At 34.8% G+C, this 27,252-nt stretch overlaps 1 protein-coding gene across 1 annotated transcript in view; it reads right to left on the bottom strand.

The window, feature by feature from the left end:
* LOC145278191 (uncharacterized) overlaps nucleotides 1–26,329 on the bottom strand; it is a 49,225-nt gene extending 22,896 nt beyond the window's left edge. The window contains exons 1-2 of the mRNA XM_080130476.1: nucleotides 26,229–26,329; nucleotides 24,383–24,626 (exon numbers count right to left, since the gene is read on the bottom strand). Of these exons, the coding sequence (XP_079986602.1) occupies nucleotides 24,383–24,626; nucleotides 26,229–26,329 (345 nt within the window). The remainder of the gene's footprint in view (nucleotides 1–24,382; nucleotides 24,627–26,228) is intronic.
* Between the last annotated feature and the right edge of the window lie 923 nt (nucleotides 26,330–27,252).

Raw genomic sequence — 27,252 nt, 5'->3', positions numbered from 1 at the left:
GTACTTACATAAAGAATAATAAAATTATATATATATATATATATATATATATATATATATATATATATATATATATATATATATATATATAATTTATTCTCCTTGATTGGGCACTATCAACGACCTTTGTGGAAATTCAATTATTCTTCATTTTTGGATATCTCTCTACATAGAATATATATATATATATATATATATATATATATATATATATATATATATATATACATAGAATATATATATATATATACACACACACACACATATATATATATATACACACACACACACATATATACACACACACACATATATACACACACACACACATATATATACACACACACACACACACACACACACACATACACATACACACGGCATAACCGCGCTGGCACAGCGGTTCTCATCAGATCACCGAAGTTAAGCAACGGCGAGCCAGGTTAGTACCAGATGGGTGACCATTTGGGAATTCTAGGCGCTATATGTGCTCTGCACTTATCTCGGTATTTGTTTCTAGTCTTGAACACTCCACTTGCCACTGGTATTTAACAATGTCGACTCAGAAGCGGCGTGGTTGGAGATTGCGCACCTCTTGTCAATAAGACTTTTTACGCACAGGCACCTCTTCGTGGGTAACCATAGTCTGTCAAAGACTGAGGGAGCCCCATACAATCACACACACACACACACACACACACACACACACACACACACATATATATATATATATATATATATATATATATATATAACGTAGACAAGGAAAGGTTTGTGTACGTTTGTGTATATGCATGTATATGTACGTGTATCTTTGAATATATGGTGTGTGTGTGTGTGTGTACAAGTATTTGTGTGTGTATATGTGTGTGTGCAAATGCGAACATCATTAGATTTTATCGTGCAGGCACGTCACAACCAAACAAAAAAAATCGAGTCTAGAATAAAAGACTGAACATTGCTCACGTACTGATTTGCCTTTTGGGGAAATAGAAATTTAATAAAATTTTATATATCTTATCTGCCTTTTTCTCTTTGTTTGCTTCAACATTTCCTATCTCTCTGTTTACACTTTCCAGATATGTCTTGCTTATCCATACATTTTATATCTATCCGCTTCAACTTATCTACCTGTTTAAGCATTTCATCTACACACACACACACACACACACACACACACACACACACACACGCACACACACACACACACACACACGCACACACACGCACACACACACACACACGCACACACACGCACACGCACACACGCACACACGCACACACACACACACACACACACACCTCACACAAGTGGAAATGTGAGTGTGTGAGGTCACTTCTCAACCTATATACTCAACGGTTTTTATCTACATATTTGAAATTTTGTGTATAGGATATTCAGATACGTGGAAAACTTTTTAATTAATTTTCATCCTGAAAACAAACCGCTCGGGAGGAGGGGGTTTCAAAATTGAACAATTCGTACATGGAGGGTTGTCGGATTTTTACCTGTTTTCTATCTTACGAATGCGCATGCATGAGCTGTTCACATGACAGATTCATTATGTTAAAATAAGTAGTTTTGAAAACACTTTTTAAAGATTGTGTTAAGCCGGCCTTAACTGACTGTCTTTAGGTTTTGGTTTCGATCTCAGCCCGGCTACTTTCTTTTTTTTTTTACTTACAAAAAGTTAACTGTTAATAAAAAAAAAAACATAATACTCGCATGCACATGTCTCAGTTTCTGTATTAATCAAAATATATTTATGCGTATTTTACTACCGGGCAACGCCGGGCGACCTGCTAGTATTCTATATTTCTATATTTCTATCCATTTATCTGCTTCTAATTTTCATATACATGATAATCAATTAAGTATTTATCTATATACGATAGGGCACTCCTAATGTAAAGCCTCATATATTTTATTCCGTCCGAGTGGATCAAAGAGAATTGCAAACTGCAATGCTATAATAATTGAACTAACGTATTCATGACCTGAAAGTTTCATCTCTCTGTTGCAGATATTGATGGCGTGAAACTCCAAGAAAACAACCCTGTCTTTGTGTGCGTTAAAAGTAGAGATGCGTCATTTAATTCCTAGCAAAAGTGATGACTATGAAGAAAATAAATTCTGGAGCACAAAGTTGGCTTGTTTTAACGGTACGATTCCGTCTTTGTAGCTCTTTAACTTTCGAATTAAAAACAGAAGGTTTTTCTTTTGGAATGACCATCGTATGTACTACAGAAGATTAAGCCAGTATTGATTCGTATCAATGTTGTTCTGATTCTTCTTCCCAGTATCTCAGTATCACTTTTCCAATTCCTCTTGCATGACTATCCAATTTAACTCTCAGTTTACATTCCACTGAAAACTTGTACTCCTTGTTCGCTTTCTTCTCATGTCAGCTGATCTCTTCGCTGATTTCCTACCAGAGTAATAATTGATTTTCTTTGATTTGGGCAAACTCGATCTTCCAAAGTCAGAAGTAAAAAGTGCTGCCCGCTTGGATGCAGTCCTCCACAGATTCAATTCACTTGTATTTGTATTAATCAGAAGAATATGTTGCATTTGCGGAGGCTCCTTCCTCAGTAGTTTTTATCGAGACACCATTTCTAGGCGACTGCCACTTAAGGCTCGGAGCTCTTTCCACACACGAAGCAAGCTTCTTCTTCTTCTTCTTCTTCTTCTTCTTCTTCTTCTTCTTCATCATCATCATCATCATCATCATCATCATCATCATCACCACCACCACCACCACCACCACCACCATCATCATCATCATCATCATCATTATTATTATTATTATTATTATTATTAAAACAGTTCGAGAGAAACATTCAGTGGTAGATCTTGTTTCTTGTCTAGGGCAATGAACGCCGTTTTCCCCACTTCCGACATATCCCACCCCTCAAAACTGGGCACTTGGGTGTGCTTGAGTACCACATATGCCTGCGCAATTAGATTGGGTTGACTTTCTGATGGGTTGGCAGTTTTTGGCTGCTGTTTCCAACTAGTAGTACTCTTTGGTAGCGCTTAGAGCAGCTGCTCCATCAGCAGTTGTATAATATCAGGATGTTTGTAGTGCCATGTTGCGCATGGAAATGGACCATGCACTCATCCCCGGTGGGCTTTCCTGAGGCCATAATCCAGATTTATAAAGTTGTTGTTCTCTCAATGCTTTTTTTGGGGGGGGGTCTGAAATTTAGACCCTTTATTGGTCGTTGATAAATAAACTTGCCGTATTCCATAAATTATAGCTTCAAGATAAAGTCCCAAATAATGAACTTCTTGAGCAATATATGATATCAAAACGTTTCTTATCCAGCCACAGCTTAGATGGTCTGGTCATGTCATCAGAATGAGTGATGAATGTATAGCAAACATTCTGATGTACAACTTAAAAGTGGTAAATAAAGAACTGTTAGATGATGGCACTAATACAAGGACAAACTTAATTATAATCTTTCAGCGCTCAATATTCCAATCAAATCTTTTGATGAATTGGCACGTGACAGAAACAAATCGAGTAGCATATGCCAGAAGAAAATCAAGACTTTTGAAGCAAATTGCACCAACAAACTGAAAGATAGATGCCACACAAACATCAGCCATCTCCGACAGTCATCAGTCATCTGATTTCTAGTCTTGTTTACAAGTTATTTATTTTGATAGCTTGTTTGTAGAGTTATTTATTATTATTATTATTATTATTATTATTATTATTATTATTATTATGATTATTATTATTATTATGATTATGATTATTATTATTATCATTATTATTATTATTATTATGATGATTATTATTATTATGATTATGATTATTATTATTATCATTATTATTATTATTATTATTATTATTATTATTAGCAGCAGCAGCAGCAACAATAGTAGTAATAGTATTAGCAGTAGTGGTAGTAGTAGTTATTTTTTAGGATTAACGTGTCCAAATCTTTTTATCACTGACCGTTTTGTGTTGAAGAATTTGTTGTTGTTGTTGTTGTTGTTGTTGTTTTAAAGTTTCATGTGTCACATTTTTGTTTTTGTGGTTAGTGTTATCGTATTGGTGTTGTGTTTTTATTATTATTATTATTATTATTATTATTATTATTAGCGTCTACCCTGATTAGGGGATGGATTTATCGGAAACATCTCAAGTGAAGAGTTGTACAGCAGCAAAATGTTTGTTTACATTACATGTCTATTTCTGCATGTTGATACAGTCGAGGAAACAAGCACCATAAATTGAATTCCAAGGGCAAGCAGTTCTATTAAAGAAATTACTAGAACAGAAAGTATTCTGACATCTGGGGACCTATACACTGAAATGGTAGTACTTTACTGCTAACCGAGTTATTCGGTGGTATCTATGTTGAGGGGGTACAAAGGTGATAAGGTTGCCAGAGCATAATCCGAGAAAATTCTTGTTTAACAAGCAAAACGATGTAACATTCTGGCGACGGCATTGGAGCTGGATCTTGGCAGACAATTGCGGAATTGAGAGAATTTTGGGGCACCCTGTCCAAATGGGAGAAACTAGTAGCACTAACCTAGATGTGGCAAGAATCCTTGATGAACGAACGAACAGATAACAGCCTTATATAGATACCAGTAATGGGACGATTCCAATATTTGTTTTCGATTCCGATACAATTACCGATTCCGATTGTAATTCTTTTAAAATCTCTAACTATTCAACTACAGAGTTGATTTATTTTTCGGATTACTGAAAAATTCCAGGTAATATATGCATATATTTTCGCAAACGTAAAAATACACCTATGGGGATTGGTTAATAAATTTTGAATTTACTGTTCTTTTAAAGTTAATAAATATTTACAATTTTAATATTTTTATGAACAATCGAAAATTAAGTTAAAACAAACAAAAACAATTACAAGAGTCGCTTTTAGCATCGGAAATTAGGCATATTTTTCAGATACCGGTACAGTGCTCCATAACGTTCTGATTTTTCCCGAATTTCGATTCCAAGTAATCTTCCCAACACTCATAGATATAAGATATTGGTAGATGTAGGAGATTTTTCTAGCTCGACAGATGGAGCCCATCTTACTTTATGCATACTTAGTAAATTGACGTGGTGGAAATCTAGCTATATTTTCATAAGAAATTGTGAAAATATTGCTAGATTTTCATTCAGTAAAATATTTTTCGGCTAAATGGAAAAATCTGGCTAGATAGATTGAAGATTGTCTGATTTGTAATGTTTGGTTTATGAAGGAGGCGGGCTGAACTAAAAATTGTACCAGAGATGAATTAATATTAGATTCGGTCATTTTTTTTTTTGTACCTACATTTACAATAAAAAAAAAATGGTTCCTAAAATAGTGTAGCGTGTTGGGTTTATACAGGTCTACATTCTAATCAATAAGAACTCTATAAAATTCCTTGAATTATTTAAAGTGCCTAAAAATGAACTAATCTACTTCTTTGAAATGTATTGCTTGTTATTTATTACTTGAAAAAAATTGTCGTTACAGGTGCACCGAAAAGTACTTGTACGAAAATCTGAGAGAAATCTTTCATCTTATTTTAAAATTGAATGGAGCTTTTAAAAAAATGATTGAAAGTTTTGTTGAACTGAAAAACATCACGCTTGATCGGCATTAAGATTAGTATACTTTTTTTTTTTTTTTTAACTTATAACTGTTATAAAGACGGGGGAAAAGTTTTACAACAGAGAAAGAGAAAAAAAAGAGAGAGACACAGAAAACAAATATATAAAATAGAAAGAGGTATAAAGATAAAGATATATTTAAAGATTTACTATGGTTGCTTTGTTTTTCGACATTTCAACCCTTTTCAGATTATTTAATACTAAATCCAGTTATTTTGGTATCATTTTCTCCACTTATGAAAAAAACCTTTGTAATTTTATGTTCCGTTTCACGTGAACAAACGATGCACGAGCAATATCGCTTAAATTTTTTACGAGTTGAGTTTGTTTGTTTTTCCCTTTTGAAACTGATTTTTAATTCACAATTATGAATCGTTTTACTCAATATGTGTGTGTGTGTGTGTTTGTGTGTGTGTGTGTGTGTGTGTGTGTCTTGCGCAGCGCGTAATGGACGAACTTTGCCAATAGTGCCCACGAACTTGCTGATTTTAATACTCAAATTTTTAATCGACTTCTAATTGACTTTATACATTTTAACTCACCATCACCTAACGTGGTTTAATGTATCTTTTACTTTTCGCTTTTTAATTTCCATTTTCGCTCGTTCTCACTTTTACATCCTCAACACCTGACGATGATTCGTGAACGAATCGAAGGCGCTCGTGACAATAACAATTATAGAACCTTCTATAAATATTTTCGATTTTGATATAAAAAGGATAATACAGAAAACTGAAAAATAAAAATAAAGAATCATAAAGCAAAGTATCTCCGTTGCATTTAATAATGTTTGCTTGAATATATATATATATATATATATATATATATATATATATATATATATATATATATATATGACCTATGTTTTCTGTGTGCGGAACGGTCTCTACCAAACTCCTCTGTTAATATTTAGTATACAGACTTGAAACTTGATATATAAGGGATTTATACCTGTAGAACAAATGTAAATTGGTTTGTATCCGGTAACATATCTGCTAAAGGGGTCAAAATTGAAAAGAAAAATGGAACCCGGAAGACTTAAGTCGACTAAATGTGTTACTTCTACGCATGCGCAAATTTATACGTTAAAGTCGGTTAAATTTAAAAGTTTTGATATCCATCAACCGTAAGTTAAGATGGAAACACATAACACTGGAGTGCGAAATGTTTTAGTTTCGATTCCAACTGATGGCACCGAAGTCATATTTTTTTATGTGCGTGAACATTTATTACAGTGTTAAATTTGCACTAAAGAATACACGGATAAAACTTTCTCGGTTTTACACAGGGCGCGCTCGAGAATTCACTTAAAAATTCTCGAGGCTGTATACATTAATTTACGCCAACCATCTCTATGTAAGCAAAGAGAGTATACCCATAATTTAGAACTTATAGGTATTGCTGAGATTGTTTCTCTGTCTTTTTTCTCCTATTCCCTATGCAATTTTTTATTTTTATTTATTTTTTATTTTTTTATTTATCCTCGCTGTTTATTTATGATCTTTTGACCACGTTTTTAAACGATGTTTTCTCCCCCGCTGCCAACGTATATCTTGAAAAAGGGTTGGCTGAAAGGCGTCTAGATAGGGCTTTTTTTCTTGCCCCACTCCTTATTTACCCTCTTTATCTAATGTAGGCTTAGGAGAAATATACTGCATTTTGGTCTTTTTGAAAGGTTCTTTATAATGGTTTATTTTAAACTACAAAAAAAAAACCCTCAGTAATTAATTATGGCATTACGTTCGGTTTTCTTTAAAAGTATTATAAAATTATGTACCCATAAAAAGCTCTCTTTTTTAATTTATATAATATATATATATATATATATATATATATATTGGTTTGATTTTTTGTTTTTTCCATTTTGAAACTGATTTTCAATTCAAAAATTATGAATCATTTTACTCAATATTAAAATAGCTCTAGGATATCTATACCTATCGACCTTATTATATATCTACAGTACAATAAGCACTGGCACTGTTTTTCTTAAATTTACTAATACATTAAAATATACTCTGCTCTTTAGACTCTCGGTCTAATTCCCCCAATATATATATATATATATATATATATATATATATATATATATATATATAGAGAGAGAGAGAGAGAGAGAGAGAGAGAGAGAGAGAGAGAGAGAGGGATGAGAGGAATACAGATAGATAGATATAAAGGAGTCGCCATTAGCTGGAATCAAAACTAAAACATTAAGGTCGTCAGTCTTTAATTCTACCAATTAAGCCAATTGCGACAATCGTATAATCATACAAGATTTAAAGACACTGTTAATGCTATGGATATGCTGCCTTAACTTTCGCTAATTTACGAGGTCGGCAGATCCATTATAAATTCGTTAATTTGAATTTAGATTTCAATCCCTCCACTTCGTGTTACGTTTTATTTTGTTTTGTTTGTTTAATTTATTTATTTATTTATTTTTACATTGATTAAATGCTGTTGTTTTGCAATCACCACCAATATATCAACTGAACAAAATTTGATGCGTTCAGTTCCACCATAAATGCTAACATACCACTAGAATAGAAACCATTTGTCATCTTAAATCAACATAGAAAGCAAAACAGACGAAAGAGCTTATCTTATACAATTACATTAATAAACATTTGATTGGCTTCAGCGTCATATCTTTGGTTGACGCTGATACCAAAACGAGGCTAGTTTCAATAGGCGACGAGCGCGCCATTTTGTTAATTGCAACATTAGATGATGGAGAAAAAAACAAGTAAAGCCTTAATACTGCAAGTTGTTTTTTTTATCTGTGTTTTCTTTTAGTCCTTGCGTTTCGTTATCATCGCAACTAGAAATGTTTCTTTTCATTAATACCTTTTTAAGTAAAAAATCCTCAAATTGGATTAGCATTCTTAGAAAACCAGGAACTGAAAATAAGAGAAGAAAAAAAAAACTGAGCAGAGAATTAGAAAAAGAAAACGTACATTAGTAAAACTTTATATAATACGAAATTTTGAAATAAAGTTTTAATCGAAAGAAGAGATTAAAAGCAAGTACTCAGAAAATCACTCTGCAATAAAACTCTCTTCTAAAAGCGCCATTTAAAAACCTGCAATAATATTTAAGTGTGTAATGAGAAAATACAAGGATTGAATAAAATAATGGAAACACATTATCAATTCTGCATTAGTTTTAAAACATCTCTACAAATTGAAAAAATGTATCAAAATGTTAGCTTCATTTTTGTTTATGGTCATTGGTGTCTTGAATTAATTGGTTAAATTTATTTTTATTTCAGACAGTGCATATTAGTAAGAAAATTTAAATAGACAAATCTATCCGACTTTTAATGAGGGTAGATTGTTGGTACTCGTCACTATAACGGAAGTTGGCTTAGAGATGGTGATCGTATCGAGGAACTGTATCGAAGGTGATGTCAGCCTATGAAAAAGAATGGAAAACATCCTCCTTTAAACAGAATTCTGGGAGAAAGCCAAAGCTGTCTGAAAGAGATCATACAACCCTTGTAAGGTCTGTGATAAAAAATAGCACAAAACGGCACCAACTCAAAGTAAAGAACTTAAAAATCATCTGGTTAATCTAGTTTCAATAAAAAAAAAAACTGTTGAGAGAAAGCCAAAAGAAGAAAGTTCAATGCGAAAAAACAAGTGAACAAGATTTGATAATGTAACGTCCCCCCCCCCAATAAGGGTACATGATGTGGCTCTTATTTATTTTAGGGATATTCCACACACGGAACTTTGCAAAATATTTTGAATAGTTATGCGTACCGTTAACACTTATCATTATGTGTCACCAAGAAAATACAAATAAAAGCAATGCCGAACACAATGAAGAGCATCATAAAACAAATATTGGTATGAGCACTAGGTGGAGTCCAGAAAAAAAAAAATCTTAAAAAATATGACTACAAGAATTTGAAATCAAATAGAAAATTGAAATCATACAACAGCCGAAATCTTAAGGAAAATCCCTATCTACGAAAACCACCCAACATAATCAACGAACGCTAACCTGTCACAGATGATTTAAAGTAGGAAAATAAAACTTTTATGTAACATAGCGCGCGTATCCAAATGGGTGCAAAACAACGTCATCGGTAGGGGAAAATAAAACTTTAAAGAGGCGATCCTGTTAAAGACGAGAATAACGCTCGAGATCGCGTTAGAGGCGTGAGTGACGCTTGAGGGACATCGTAGAGGTGAAGAAAGAATAAGGAAATAAATGTCGCTGTACAAAAAAAAGCGAGTTGACGTTCTTTTCTATTATTTGACTCCTTTGTGAGCGAGGCTACAACGTGTTGGTTCTCTTATAACGTTCCATATATAACGTTACATATAGGGTGGATATCACACAAGCCCAAAGGGACTACAAAAAAATTAAATAAACTGAGCCACTCCCTTTCTCCCTCTAATTGCGCAGGTCTATACACATGCATGTGGGGGACACCGTCTTCTGTTGGTACCACACGCAATTTAAGTGAAAGACCAAGCACATTGAAAATATAGAGGAAGGAAGCCATCGATCTGAGCTCCAATAGAAGGGTATGAAATACACTAGACACTTGGTGGTGGGATTTTGTACCAGGCAAATTTCAGCGATAAATTTATGATAAACGGCTGTGTCCATAATTTAAATTGGCTTACAACGGTTATCGAGAGTGCTCGAAATCTGATGAGATTTAGTGTCACTAGGACTAAAAGGAACACAACTTGCTATTGTCAGTGTACAATCACTAATAGTGAAACCTAGTAGATGATGATGATGATGATGATGATGATGACTTTTTTTTGTTCAATAATAAGAGCAAAATAATCCAAATCATAATTAATGACCAAAACTAATCAAAATATATAGCAATTAGTTTTATTTTGGCCCCGTGAAAACTGCGTCTCTTGGAATAGAGAATCCAATGTACAAAAAACATACAGTATTTTCATAGCATCGACACTAACACGTGTCTCCTGTAGGAAATTGTTGTTTACATAATTAGACGGTTTCTTGTCATGGCCTCTATTTATCTATCTATCTTTATATATACAGGATTTAATGATTAACTAAAATGATGAAAAGCAAACATTCGCCAATAAATGAGTGAAAAACAGTAGAACAGGCCATTACATGTAGAAATTTAGGAGAGCCGTGTGGATTATGTCCGAATGAGAAAATTGTTATTTGAAACTTTAAAGACCCCTAGCACCTACTAAATACTAAACGTGAATTTGCAAATAACTACATGCACAGAATAAATTTAATTTAGGCCATAAAATGCAAAAGAAAAAGAAACGAAGATAATCAACTAGAAATCTAAACTAAAACAACACCTAAATTAGAAATAGAAACAGTACTACAATAACGCACGTGTTAAAATAAGGTCACCTACTAATTCGACACGTCCTCAAAACAAGGCGGCGTCACTTCTATACAAAGCAAAAATAAGAGAAAGTAAGAGTAAGCCCTGGGTAATGGAAAAATTAACCCATTTTAGGGAATAAAAAAAGGACCTGATTCGTTAGCTAGATAAACTAAACACTACGTGTGTATATGAAATTCCACGGGAAAACGAATTCAGTGCATTTTAGTTGGAGTAAATACTCCAAATATATAAATAAAATTTATCTTCTTATGACTAGGGCTGTAACAGCAGCATATTCTTTTCATTGTTTTGACTCTTAAGTATATATCCGTTAATATTTTTTTTTTTTACGCCATTACACGTAAAGATACTAAATTTAGCAGGGTAACTCACCATCAAGAGGGGGAGATTTTTACAGGTTACATTGTTCACTCCACCAACGGAGATGGGGCCTCAGAGGGGGTCACTTATAACTGGAAACCCTGTGCACGCTCACATTGTTTGGTTTCCGCTCATAGTTACCAAATATGGTAGGATAACCCACAACAGGGAGGTTTTTACAGGTAACGCAACAGGGTGAGGGCTCCCAGGAGTATCACTTATAAATTAGAATCGTATGCACGCTTACACCGTTTGATGTAGAGCTACTGTACTTACCATGACAACATCACGATGGGATGGGAAAGGTATTTAAGGTCTATATCATTCTACTCGTACAAACAATGTGGAAACATAATTAGTGTCCACGCGTTTGTGTCAATAAAGATTCCACTACTACCCCCTCATGTTCGTTTGAGAGGGTTGCTTTGACTTTGATACCTCAAAAGTTTGAAGCTATCACTTTACACCCACACCCCCTTTTCATAATCTTTCATACTTTCATAAATCAGTCTATTTTTTAATACTTTCATTTAATCCAGTCAACGACGGGTACTTCTACTAGTATATATATATATATATATATATATATATATATATATGTATATATATATATATATATATATATATATATATATATATATATATGTATATATATATATATATATATATATATATATATTAAGCCCCCCCCCTCTTTGGGTAGAGCACTGTCGTAAGTAATCTCACTCGTTACTTAATTGGCTGAAAAATGCGAGGTTCGATCCTCGGCTTGGGAGAGGTGCTAGTCTAGCCGCGCTGGTGAGTTGTGATACAACGAAACAGGACTGTATGTCGATGAATACACACACACACACACACACACACAAATATATATATATATATATATATATATATATATATATATATATATATATATATGCATGTGGTCGGGAAGACCCTGGGGGCCCCTTTTAATCAACAAGCTCATCAGGAGTCAATCGTTGAATCTCTATCAAGTGTAAAACAAATGTCTACTACTACTATAGTAGTAGTAGTAGTAGTAGTAGTAGTAGTAGTAGTAGTAGTAGTAGAGATGCTCTGACAACAATAACTATAGGGTCCCAAACTACCGAGGAAAATTCCACAAATCCTCGCTGAGAATATGCGATATAGCGTTATTTTTAAGTGGTGATATAAGGAGAGGCGGCGTTTGTCGACATAGATACTGGTAAAGACGACGTGTATGAATTAAAAGTCAAATATAATTTACGTAGTTGTCTCGTTTTATCGAAACAAGCAGATCTGTTACAAATGAAGATGGCCGTGGCAATCGAAAACAAGGTCGGTTGTGGTTGGGAAGAAGCAATTTGATATAATCTGCACAAATCGTTAAATTATATCAGTGAGGCGAGCGAGCCAGCATCTTGAAATAGCCTTTCATGGTGGTGGTGGTGGTCGTCGTCGTCGTCGTCGTCGTCGTCGTCGTCGCCTTTGCTTTGTGTTATTTGCGGGTGATGGAGAGAAATATTTAAGTTGCTGATTTTAATTTCGTTAGGAAAGCAGAAATAGCGAGATTATTGAAATTGAGACGACCTAATGATATCGACTGAAATCTTCGCCAATAAACTCAACCAGACAAAATCAGAGGAAAAGAAAGAAGTAATGCAGTGGGATATAACCCTAAAACCATTTATCAATTAAATATATCTATCTTGTCGTCTCCGTTCAGTCTCGAAAGACAATAGTTACCCCCTGTAAGGGTAGCTGAGCGTATAACTGTGAAACAAAGATTGCCCAATCTTCAACCACACCTCTGCTTGAGTCCAGTGAAAAAGAGAAGTCTAATACGACTGCAAAAATGCCGAGATAAGCGGAGACCACATACAGCATCTGGGCGTCCCAAATAGTCATTTATATATATATATATATATATATATATATATATAGGCTTTGAAGTCTTTAACATTTGAAACTATACAAAAAATTACTTTTTATCATTCGTTAAAAAACCATCTAGTCAGTAAGTCATTTAATCACCTGCAATCACTGCATCAACTCTCTCGAATTTACTATAATACCAATTTTTTTTCTTTTTTTTTTCTATCAAGGGATCATCAGTTGTTTACCATGAAACACTGTTTCGGGGATATAAAAACAAAACAGTATATTACTTCATGGCTCCCCAGCAGTGTTGATCAAGCACCACCACCCTTAATCTTAGGAAGAATACATGTTACAAAAAAATTTTATCCAATTTCCTATTCTTAATTGCAATTACTAACCTTTTTATAGTATAAAAATGAATTTTTTACCTGTGCGATTCATCAATTTCCACATTTAAAATGGATACATTTTTTTAATTCATCAGTCTTGTATTTATAAGCTTTGGATTAATCCATTTAACTACTTTTCACCCCTATATATATATATATATATATATATATATATATATATATATATATATATATATATATATGCTCTCATTTAACAATCTACTAATACTATTAAGCAGAAAAGTTTCTTACATATCTGTCAAAAATCATTATCAATGAAAACAATTTAGATACAGGATAACCTAAATACTCCCTTCTTAATTTCTTTTATATAATTTTTTAACAACCATCATAAATTGTATGTGTGTGTATGTTTAATTTACATAAAGTCTCCCCCCTGTTAGTATATATAGCCCTAATCATTCGACTCTCTCGTCATTGACCATCTCTCTTGAGAAAGCCCACATAAGACAGGCGAAACATCGAGCCTCTAGAAGCCTCTAATTACTCTGCTTGTCACACTATTCGAAACCCTTAGACCCAAATCAACACGTTGAGAATTACGGTCTATTTATTCTATAAAAATGGACACATCTAGAAGGCTGCATCAGGAGGAAACACACACACACACACACACAGAGGTAGTTCCAAACAGTTGAGGTGGTTAGAGGGAATGTGGTACGCAAGTGAGCGTGTTGGTACGGAGGCGTAGAAAGAGACAAGGTTGAGGCTGAATATATCTGTTGAGTTGTACGTGCTAAGGTAGTAAGTGTAGTTTGTAGCTCTTGTTTGGGTCTGAAGTTGATAGGGAGTATCGGCATAAAATAGTTGGGAGATTAGTCTGGAGGTTTTGCAGAGAAGTACTTGCTTTATCCGAGATTATGGGTCTGCTTTGTGTGGTGATGCTGGTTTGGTTTGATTATATGGAGTTCTAGAATGTAGCAGATCTGCTGTTTCTTGTAGTGAGGTTTCGTTTTATACTTACTAGAGGGTTCAGGGTGTGTTATTTTCGAGTGCAGTGCGTCATTACTGAGGTGTTATAGTGCGAGGGTGTTTTATACGTTCCTTGGGAAATGAAACAGAATTATTGTCTTGGGCTGAGGGTAGGAATATCAAATTTTTATCATTGAGGTCCTTAAGGGTGAGTCGGTGTATCCTTGTGAGTTTGGGGATGATATTAGATTGTTCTAGAACTCCATCTAAACAAACCAAAGCAGCAAGCATCACCGCACAAATCAGACTCATAATCTTAAGCATAGCGAGGACCTCTCTGCAAAATCTCCAGACTTAGTTCGCTGTTTTGATACCTCATTGCAATGCAGCTTCCTATTCCACTAGCTTCTTTCCAAGAATCGTAGGCTTATGGGACTCTCTTCCTGCTGACCGTTTTCCTCCTTCCTATCTATAGCATTGGTATTGTCAAAAGTAATGCTAATGAGCATCTTGTGTCTTTATGATAATCATCTCCCATTCTTGTTAGCTCCTTGCATAAATTGGTTTCATACATCGTCTGAAGCAATTTCCATAAAAAGTCCAAAAGTCCATGGTTGAATGGAGAGGTGAGCCCAACTAGTATGTAAGGAATGTGGTATGATTATTGTTACATATATGTATGTAGAAATAATTAATGAGCACTTTACTGTTGTAGAAAAGTAAAATATATTTATATATTTATAATATCCATCTATTCATAATTACCATCCATACAGGAAAGAAGAGAAAGAAAGGGAGACACATCACTATTCATTTGGCCAATTACTTACAATGTGCAACGAGATTGCATCTGTCTTGTATCAAGGAGAAGGCGATAGGCAATCCATTTTGTGGGATAGAATAGATCCTTGCATCGAACTTTACAGTTTATCAGTGTCGCATAGTGTTACATCGATAATCGTATGCAGACTGAGGGCTCATACCTTTCCCAACATGCGTAAGTAACCGCTATATATTTTACACGGATTTAACTCGGAATAGCCGATTTCATAGTCCGTGACGGTATTTAGTAAGACAATCACGTTCTCATTTACGTTTAGTTCAGCTCTTTATAAAATCACATGCGTCCATGTGTTTTATAATATACGATATTGGTTGGTATTTTTTTTATTTTTATGGTTTCGATTTGAGAAGAAAGAAAATATTTTTATTTTATTTTTTTTTATCTTGTCTATCTTTTATTGTTAATATTTTGTATCTAGTTTATTACTTTATCCAGCGGCCATTTCTATGTTTTAAGCTTCGCTTCGGAATCTCTGTTTCTTTTTCCCCCCAGAATTCGACATCGATAATAACCGACATTCTTTATTTATTTATTTATTTATTTATTTATTTATTATTATTATTATTATTATTATTATTATTATTATTATTATTGGAGTTCATTTCTCTTTTCATGTCTGGTGCAGAAAAAAACGAGAGGGGAAGGTAAACACAAGATCCATTCTTCCTTTCTACTCATTTCGGAAGATTTTCTAACGTCGTCCGCCATCTTGGAAATAATGATTTGACTCTTCTGCTCAAACGAACACCCACCGTCTGCAAGAACCGAAAGCTTTGTCCTGTTTTATTTCTGTCTAAATACACACCGCTGTTCTCTTTGTTGCGACTTATTTCCCTAATTCAGTTTCCGTCCATGTATCTTTCGCGATAATGTTATTTAATTGATCCATTTATTGTGTATTATTTCTTCATTGATCTGTATTTCTTTCAATTGCAGTGTTTCATTGTAAAACATTAATAAAGTAGCTAGAATATATATATATATATATATATATATATATATATATATATATATATATATATATATATATATATATATATATATATATATAAAGAAATTGGTTGTAACAGTCCAGATTACTGAGTTACGCCTTATCGTTGTATATATAAACCATTATATTCCTCGCGATTTGTTGTGAAGTCATTTTATAAACAAAAGCACGCGGGCTGACTTATTTATCGTCGTTGGTGTCGTTGGGACCTCCGCTTGTTTCAGTTGTCAGCCAAAATGATACCGAAGTTACATGAACTGACTTTCTCGTCCTCATCGGTGCCCTTAGTGCTATGAAACCTATGTTGCTTTTCGGCTGTTGTTAAACACTATGTGGACGCCACTATTTTGCTTTTAACAGGATTTATTTAATCTAAAATAGGAAACAGATCTATTTCTTATGCACGATATATATATATATATATATATATATATATATATATATATATATATATAGAGAGAGAGAGAGAGAGAGAGAGAGAGAGAGTAAGAGAACAAGATAAATAGACAGATAGACAAATCGTTTGCTTTGTTACGCTTAACTACACTATACGCGACTATCCCACTCTTGCTAAGGTTCCGGAAAAAGCAATAGCCTCCGCTTGTTTTAGTTGTCAGCCAAAATGATACTGAACACTCTTTAGTTGGAAGTCACGTGCTTTCATCGACTTTCAATTTTATGTCACTTCTGGTCTTTAAGGTGTTACTCAAATCCTTCCATCCAAATGCCCCCTTCGCTTTCTAACAATTATAGAAGAGAACTTATCAAGAACCTCAACGCCAACAAAGTAACTAGTCCTGACAAATTTCCAACCATAATGATTAAGTACCGGCAACCGAAACTAGCTCGTATTTTTGCAATGCCGTTCAATCGCTGCTTAAAAAAGAAAAGCTCATCATCACCATGGAAAGCAAGTTACCTGCCTGATGACGTCACCTTCCATGATAGCTGCTGGGCAACTTGTTACCCCTTTTCTCGTATTATTCAACGCATTGCCACCCCACGAGAGCAGAGTTAGTAATGTGGAGAAAATTCAGCTCTCCAAAATTGAGCAATTGGGATTGGGACAAAAAAAAATGCATTGCCAGAGTCTGGAAAAGGTTCCTTTTCTCTATGGATGCTAGAAAATATGATGTGTGGTATACAAAGTAGATACTTTACTTTGTTCCTAGCCAAAAGCCAAGCAGTCAGATATTTACACGTCTTCGCTAAAATTGGACAAAAATCGAAAATCTGTGTATTTCTCTGCCAAGGTTGTTTACAACGATTAATTCTGGCTCTGATTTAATATTCGACCAACTCATCATCCCCATCGTCTTCATCGTCGCGCGCGTAACCTTGTTAGGAACTTTGATGTGCTTTTTTTCTTCTTGTTTTTGCATTTGCTTAATTACAATTTCGTCTGGGTTTTGTGAACGTCTCAAACGGTCCATATTTTCTGTTCTAACCCCGACAGTCCAAATAAATTCCGCGGCTATATTTTATTTTCTAATATTTACAACGTTTGCTTATTTGTTTAGTTTGTCTAGATGGGCATATCGAACCTTTCATGTTACTTTATGCTGACTCTAGTTCTTAAGGTTTTCAATTATTTATTCATGATGTTTATTCTATCTCTCTCTCTCTCTCTCTCTCTCTCTCTCTATATATATATATATATATATATATATATATATATATATATACTAGCAAAAGTACCCGTCGTTGACTGGGTTCAAAAACAGCCTACAGAAAATGGACTCTGATATATGAGCGTATGATAGGTTAGGAAAAGGAAGGGCTGTAAAGAGATAGCTCCAAATTTGGATGTATCAAAACCAAAGCAAAATATGATGGAAGTAAAAATAAAATAGATAAACACCATAATTTATTATACCATATCTGTTCCCAATAAAGCATTTATCATAATATTCTGGGGATCTATATTTAAAAAACCTTGTTAAACCTTGTGACATATTTCCATTCTATGGAGGTCAGGCACGAACGAACACCCCATAATTTTATTATACCATATTTCTTCAAACTGAAACATAATTATCGAAGTATACTTACGCAGATAGATATGAAAAGTCTTTGTTAAAGTTTGTGCCTATTTCCATTCTATAATTATATCATATCATCCCTATTTAAGTTAAAGCATACTTAACAAAGTATTATTATGTACATCTATATCAAAAACACTTGTAAACGTTTTTTTTTTTAATTTTTAAATTTTTTATTTCCATACTTTGTGGACCAGGAACGCAGACCCCACAATTTTAATGAACCACCGTTCTGCCAGATCAAACATACCCATTCCTGTGTCTCGATACATCTTCTATCATTATATATAATAATTTTTTAAAAATAGTCAACCATATAGGAGCCTATTCGTGACCAGACACACACACATACACACACAGACATTCAGCTTTATATATATATATATATATATATATATATATATATATATATATATATATATAGGTCCAAAAGAGAGTCGCCAAACTAACAGGTCCTGAACTGTCATCTAAACTTCAGCCCCTGTCCCAACGATGAAATGTTGCATCCCTCTGCCTGTTTTACAAGTATTTTAATGGTGGATGCTCTGACGAACTACAAGCCCTTGTACCCCATTCGACGAAAATACACCCGACAAACCAGACAAGCAGCGAAATCCCACCCCTACACAGTTGAGATCCCTAGATGTAAGAAAACTGTTTACTCTAATAGCTTCCTCCTCAGAACTAAAGGACTTTGGAATTCTCTTCCGGTTTCCTGCTTCCCCAACTGTACTGAGATGCAGAAGTTCAAGTGTAATGTGAACAGACATCTTGCTGCTAAACTCCCTACATAGTACCCCTGCAATTTAGGTCTCTGATAGTAGCCCCCTACATCAAAGTGGCAACGTGCCTTGTTTGGGGTGAAAATATAATACAGTAAAACTCATTTAATTTGTTGGACTTACTCTCATTTGGACTTACTCTCATTTGGACTTCTTCTAAACCTGGACTTTCTCTAAACTTGAACTGTCTCGTCATTAGCATATTTGATGCGGAGTTGCAGTAAAACCGTTTACATGGTTTAGTCAGATATTGCGCAGAAATGTTAATATTGGTACTATGTAATTAATGTAAAGTAGCTATTGATAATTTACACTAACTGTAATTTTTTTTCAGATTGCTATATTTAAAGCAAGCACATTAACAAAAGCATGACGTAAATTATGCCCAGCGCCAAAGGCTTCTGAACTGAAAGAATCAGAGAATACATTTGGTCTAGAAAAAATTCTTGAAACCAAACGGTTACCGATCAACTACGCTGTTCTTAAATCACTTAATGCAAATGATGTTGAAATGTGGGTGCAACAAGATGAGGAAACTACTAATCAATATCCTGAAGGCAGTAATGGTGATGACAATTACGACAGCTCCCATTCTCTTGGCCCTAATGTAAACAACCAAGAACATTCTGATGAAGCAATATCATGGGATGATGCAGAAAAGTCTATGGAGACGGTTATAAAATTTCTAGAAAAAAGTCCTCACTTTAGTGACAACTATGTTTTGCAAGCAACGTCACTTCGAAAAGATATAATCATAACGAAGCTACAGAACCAAGAAATTGTAGATTTTCGTGATCGCTTACGGAATACAATGGCAGCGCCCTAGAGCTCAATCGATGAAAATAGAAACTGAAATGAGACTCATTCAATGAATAAATAAAAAACTGTATTTTACATAAATGTATGATTTTTGTAGATGATAACTTAGGTAATAAATACCTAACAAGTAAGAGTAGATTTAATTTATTTTCAATGATTTTGTTCCTGTTAATAATATTTAACAATTCTCACTTGCAATATATCGTAAACTTAATATATACTTGAAGTATCATATAGCAATGAATTTCATTTACTATTTCTTAATTCTTAGAAAATTAAAGTTAACCGCAGCACATATTTTATCACGAAACTTGAACAACATCCTCTAATTTGAACGAAGCGGATGTTCAAATTATAGGAGTTATTACTATATATATATATATATATATATATATATATATATATATATATATATATATGTATATACTTCGAAAAAGGGGGTTATTACATTCTGGGTTCTATATAGATTAAATAGAATCTGTGCTGGGTACAATAGGAAACAGCATTATATATATATATATATATATATATATATATATATATATATATATATATATATATATATATATATATATATATAATTCAGTTTTCGTGTTATACCCAGCACAGATTCTGTTTATATACATAGATAGAACCCAGGATGGAATAACAATCTTGTTCGAAGTATGTTATATATATACCGTTACCTATGGGCATATAGAATACTTTACGTATTGATTGATTTATTGTCTGGGTTGATCGTCTCGTCGCCGCAGCGATAATCGTCGTAAATCCAAGTTGCTGTTTCGTTCCTTCATAAAAAACACTTCGAGAGTTGCTGGTTAATTTATTATATATATAGTTTCTTAAGATCAAGGTTCTTAGATTAGCTCTATTCCTACTCAATAGAAAATATTGTTATTATGTTTTTATATCTAAATAATTGGCGCATTTTTTATTAAACCGAAAATTGCACAGAAATTTTATTGTGTACTAAATTGTTATTAAAATTTAGGCATATTAATCCAGTATTTTTGTTTTTAAAAGATAACCCCTCGTGCAAATTCATTCCTTTCTTAAAAAGAAATACTGGCTTAGTATTATTTGGATATTGGTCCCCCGACAAAAGGAGTTTGGTCCTGTAAATTCTCGCTAGTCCGTTCGTCCGTTCGTCCATTCGTATGTCCTCACTTACGCCTTGGAAATTTTTGAAATTTTGCACAAGCATTATGAGTAAAAAGAAGTAACAGAACGGATTTTCCGGGAAAATTCCGGTTGCCCCCTTCTAGGGGTGCCTTTCGGGTTTAAATGGCTAAAATGGGCACTTTTATGCTTATTAAAAACAAACTGATGCCTTAGATTTTCATAAAATATTTTTAAAAGTTGTAACTAACTGATTTCTATATAATTTTGTTTGTCTATACTCCATGATAACTCTTAGTTGTGCCCCAGGGACTCTTTTAAGGTTAAGAAAAACACCCCATTTGGGGGACTATTTTACCATATTGCTCCAAAATTTTCTGTGTATGTCTATTTAGCAGTTTTGCATGATACTGGACTCAAATTTAAATATGTTAGGGCTTTTGGGATTTTTTAGGTTAAATGGGGGTCAGGCAAACGATAGACTTAGTCGTTTCTTTTTTTCTCTCTCTCTCTTTTTTTTTGTATGGTGCAGAACTAAAATTTGCATATAAAACTGCATTGTTTGTTCATTTTCACCAAGATTTAACGTCCGCTGGTGACTTTTGGGGCTAAATAGGAGAGAGCAAATGTTGAACTTAGTCATTTTTTATGCATCGTTTACTATGCACTCACAAGGGACCATGCATGCTTCACTTGTTCCTACAGAAAGATTCCAGAATACGAGAAGATAAACCTGAAGAAGGACGGAGGTTAAATCAGCCGAAGAACACTCAAGTTTAGAAAATTAGTTCGAATAATCCAAATAATACGAAATATTCAACTGTCTTTCTCTTTTTGTGAGAGACCAAAAATTATCGGCCGAAACGTTGTCATAAATCATTTCGTTTTATATCTGAAAAGAAAAAAAAATGTGCGATTTTCCTGGAGAACATCCAACTCAATGTTGGCAATGACGTATTTCCTGATTTCAATAATTCCCAAAATAGATTCGGATTGTAACCAATTGCCAAAAAGTGTCGATGACGCTGCAAAGTAAGCGCACAGAACTTAACGCCGGTTGTTCGTTAGATGAGTGCCGAAGAGCTCCTCTTGACCTTTTGGCTTTTGAATCGACGAATTTTGGCCGTCGACGAGATAACGTAATAAGCAAGAAAGGTTTTCGTTTTTAAACAACATGATAGAAAACAAAGACCGGGGAAAAGACACTTTTCTTCAAGTCATCGTTTGTTTATTTATAGCATCACAAAAATAATGGATAAATGTTAACGATGCGGCATGAAGATGTCTCACATTCTTAAATGATAGAAAAATAAAAAACTAACATAAATATCTAAAAAAAAAAAAAATTTAGTTCTTTCCTACTGCAAGAACTTAGACACCATGGTCGGAAAGTGGGATTAAGAAATCAGCGCCCCAGAGGAGGGGAATTTTGGCCTGCAAAAATAAAACTCCGTCGGCATTCCCTGGTGAGGGCGCCTCAGGTGATTAACAAGAAACCAACCCCTTCTTAAAGGGAGAAGGCAAAGCCTGGGAGGGGAGACCTCCTAGAACTGCACAGAACTAAAATCCCACCGCAAAATCCAGATCATTACAGGAATGGTATAATCTCTGTTAATTTCGGAGACCCAGAATAAAAGAACTTTGTCTGCGCTCAGTGAAAAAGACAAAACTTGGATTTTGATTATATATATGTAAAAAAAAAAAAACTTTAGTAAACTTATAAATGCTAAAATTGGTTTTAATCTGTAAAATTGGATTTTAATCGTAATTGTATTATAGATTTTAAATTAATGTATTACATATAAATTTTTAGAAATCATCCTTTATAAATGTAAGTTACAATTGGTTTCAATTTTAAAGCTATATGAAAAACATAATAGTGTTAATATACAAGGAAAATCCCTTGGGCCAGATAAATACTCACTTTCCCAAACCTTGAAAGAGTTTAAATTTTTAAAGAAATTTTTAAACGGATTTCGAAATTTTTAAACGTAATTCGATATAATTAAATGACATTTTATGTTTTTAATTGATATTGATATAAATTTTAAGTTTTAATTCGTATATTTAAAAAAAAGTTAGATTAAAAAAAAATTAGATGTTTTAATTAAATTGGTTTCAAATTAAAATCGTTTTATGTATATATATATATATATATATATATATATATATATATATATATATATATAAATTGTTAATACCAAAAATTTCAATTGAAATTAGATTTTAAAATTAAAAGAATTAAAATTTTTTAAGTTAATGAACTAATCATCCGATAAATAAACGTGAGTTAAACGTGAATTCGTGAGGTATATATATATTCTACTTCCGTTTACAAAATAGATGAGTATTCATGGGATGTACAATTGGAGTCAGTGGAAAGCAAAGAACGTATACAGTGGAGAGCTACGTCAAGGACTTTCTCTCAGCTAACAATAGGGAGATTACTAGACCGTAACGCCAGGTTGACTGTCTGCCAAATAATGCCATTGTATCTCTCTGCTTGTCCGTTGCCTTGCGGATTAAACGCAGTAGTTCTACTAGTGGCAATGCATCGAGAGTGTAATAATTCTTTCAGCTCCTCCGACATGAAAGCAGTTCCTCGACCAGAGTACACGAAAGAAGGGTTTCCGAAAATGGAAAACAGGCTGGATATGTGTTTCTTTACTGTAGCAGCAGTGAAGTCCGATCAGGGGTAGGCAAAGGGAAAGCGTCAACCACAGCTAGTATGTACATGTTACGCGTGTTGGAGGATAGGGGTCCCTTGAAGTCCATACTTAATCTCTCAAATGGTTGGCTTGCTTTTATGAGCGTTTGCGGAAACGTCTTTACAAATCTGGGTTTTATCTCAGAGCAAACTTGACAAGATTTAGTTATAACTTTTATGCCTTCTACCGAATAAGGCATGTTCTTACTCCTGAAAAATGCAGAAATCGAGTTACTCCTGGGTGGCATAAATTTTTTTGTAGATCAAACAATTTGTTGGTAATGGTAGTAGCAGAGCAGAATCGAGATAGCGCATCCGCTGCAGCATTGTGCTTTCCAGGCCTATACACGATGTCGTAGCAGAAGCAGGCGAGTTCTAATTTCCACCTAGTAATCTTTTCATTTTTTATTTTGCTTTTACTTTTAGGGTTGAACATGAAAGAGACAGATGTTTGATCAGTGATTAACTTAAAATGTTTTCCTAGTAACAAGTGTCGCCATTTTCTAATAGCTTCTACGATTGCATAAGCTTCCTTTTCTACGGCAGAATGTTTTTGTTTGACTGAGGTTAGAGTTCTAGAAAAGAAAGCCACGGGCCGACTATTTTGAGTACGGGAGGCGGCAATCGTATGTTCGGAAGCATCCGTTTCCATTTCAAACGGTGAATCAGATTCTATACTGGCCAGAGATGATTTAGCGATCTCCTTGTTCAGGAGAAGGAAGGCGTCATCCTGTTTTTCAGTGAGTGTGAAACTACTGACTCTAGTTAAGGGATATAACTTTTTAGAAAAATTTGATATCCACTTAGAATAGTGCGAGAACATCCCCGTTGCTCGTCGGAGTGCAGAGAGGTTTTTCGGTATCGGTAGGTCAGTCAACCCTTTGAGCCTGTCAGAGTCAGGTTTTACCGACCCCTTGCTTATGGTATACCCAAGTAAGTCCACAGAGTTAAGAGAATAAAGGCATTTATTTTTATTCAGGGTTAAACCATATTTAGCCACACTTTCCAGAAAGCCTTTCAGGTTTCTATCATGTTCTGCTTTATTATGTCCACAGATAGTGACGTTGTCTGTATAAGCATCACTGCATTGTAGTTCTTCTTGCTTTATGATATCACCCGCTGGAAGCTCGCTACTCCATTGGTCACCCCAAAATGGATTCGGCAGAATTGGTACAGAGACCAAGCCGCTTCAAAGGCTGTGTATTTATGCTCATCTGGTTTGATGGCAACCTGATGATAGGCGCTGGTCAAATCGAGCGTGCTAAATATTTGATAGCCGGCTATTTCGTTCACTATATCTTCTATCCGCGGGAGGGGGTAAGCGTCCAGTAGCATGAAACGGTTTATCGTCTGAGAGTATTCCACGACGAGCCTTTTCTTGTGGTTTAGGGGCGATATCACCAGTGTCTGGGCCCTCCATGGCGATTGAGATGGTTCTATAATTTTTTCTTTCATCATACGCGATATTTCTGACCGAATAAATTGTATGTCAGGAAGGCTATGTCTCCTGGATTTTACAGCTATTGGATGACAGTCTAAAGTTAAATTAGCAAACAGAGATGGATACGGAATACTACGTATAGCGGCCAGTCCGCAGACAGTAAAGGGAGGGAGTGAACCTCCGAAGGGTATTTTAATGGATGAATGTTGTTGTAGAAAAGCGTGGCCTAGAATAACATCACAACACAAGTTCGACATAACAGATAGCTTCACATCTTTGTACTCTCTATTATTTACGTAGAGGGATACTAGACAATGTCCTAGGGTAGTGGACGAATGGGAACTGCTGGGCATGAAAATTCTTTCCGTACTACACGAGACAGTTAGACCAAGTTCAACCTTATCAGGGTGAATAAAATTTTCAGAACTACCAGTATCGACGAGTATATCTACAGGGTTACCCTCAATGTCGAGCGAGATAGGTTCTCACAGAAATTATTAGCAAGGATGGACTTACCGGGATTGATAGCAGCAGCAGCAGTCATAGTAGTAGTAGCCGTAAGCGACTTACAAACACGCGCGTGATGTCCCCTTTTCTTGCAGTTCTTGCATGTAGCATTCTGTGCCGACACTTACTTCGGTTATGTTTGTTATTACGGCAAAAGAAGCATAGACGCGAGGTAGCGGCTATAACATTTTCTTCGTCACCGTTCATAGGATGGGGGACGTCGTCTACTTCTTCCGTCCGAATAGCAGCAATGGAGTTCCGGATGGAGTATGACGCTAGTTGTTTTGGGGCCGTCTCAAGCGTGAGAGCCTGGTCGTAGGCGGTTTTTAAGAACAGTGTTCTATTCTCGAGTAGTTGCTGCCTAATATGGCTGGACTAAATAACGTTTATGAGAGCGTCACGAATACATTCGTACCTCGCTTGTTCTTTCGTCACGGCTCGGAACTCGCAGTCTTTAGCGAGCTTTGTTAAGACTCGGACATATTGGTCGACAGTTTCGTCCGGTTGTTGTCTCATCGTCGCTAGAAGATGCCTACTGAATATCATATTCTTAGGCTATATAAAAAACATTCTCTAGGACGTCCATCGCCGAATTGTAGTCGTCAATGTCCGAGACGAATTTAAAAATCGCCAGAGAAATTAGGTTTATCAATAGATTTAGTTCTAGCGGCGTTTCTTGAGAGTCGCGGGCTGTCTCTAGAAATATATGGAAGGATTTCAATGGCGCCACGTGTCCGCCGTGTCAGGTTGACTAGGATCCAAGTTAAGTCGCTCGGGTTTTAGGTATTTCTCCATGTTTTGTCAGTTGAATAAATTGAAGTGATTCTAGAGAGAGGGAGAAAATCACGAGATGAACGGAAGGCTTGGTAGAACTTAAGGAAGTTTTATTCAACTAACAAAACATTACATGGGCAGAGGTAACATCGTTCGTCTATCGAAAAAGTCACTCTGTAGAATATTAGGAAAAGGGGCGCCACTCCGTTATGACAAGCAGAAGGATAGCGCAGGAGAGTTCCATTATTTCACCACATATATATAATGATCTCGAATTTTCAATAAGAAAATAATGGAACACTTCCAAAACAAATCTTTCATCTTTTTTGCATTTCGATGTAAAATTCCGACGCTTTCTTACTATTTTTAAACACTTGGGTTTATTAGTGACTCTCTCTCTCTCTCTTCCAGGAGAGAGAGAGTGTGTTTTAGGTGCTAAGGTTCAGACATAACTACCTACTAACATAAATGAATACTAACTGTGACACAAGTACAATAGAACAAATATTTATCGGCAAACATGAAAACGGGGTAACAACTGCAATAAATACATTACTCACTTCAATAGTGGGTTTACCGGCTGAATGGGGGGGGGGCGTGGTCTAGAGTTCTACTCTGTTTTGTCCGACATAGTTTCACCCGGGGCTGCACGTGTCCAAACTCTC

This window comes from Euprymna scolopes, chromosome 6 (genome assembly GCF_053919585.1).
Source record: "Euprymna scolopes isolate OS-2025 chromosome 6, ASM5391958v1, whole genome shotgun sequence".
Taxonomy (NCBI): Eukaryota; Metazoa; Mollusca; class Cephalopoda; order Sepiida; family Sepiolidae; genus Euprymna; species Euprymna scolopes.
Note: the sequence above shows the minus strand (reverse complement) of the source record. Positions and strands in the feature narration are given on the sequence as shown.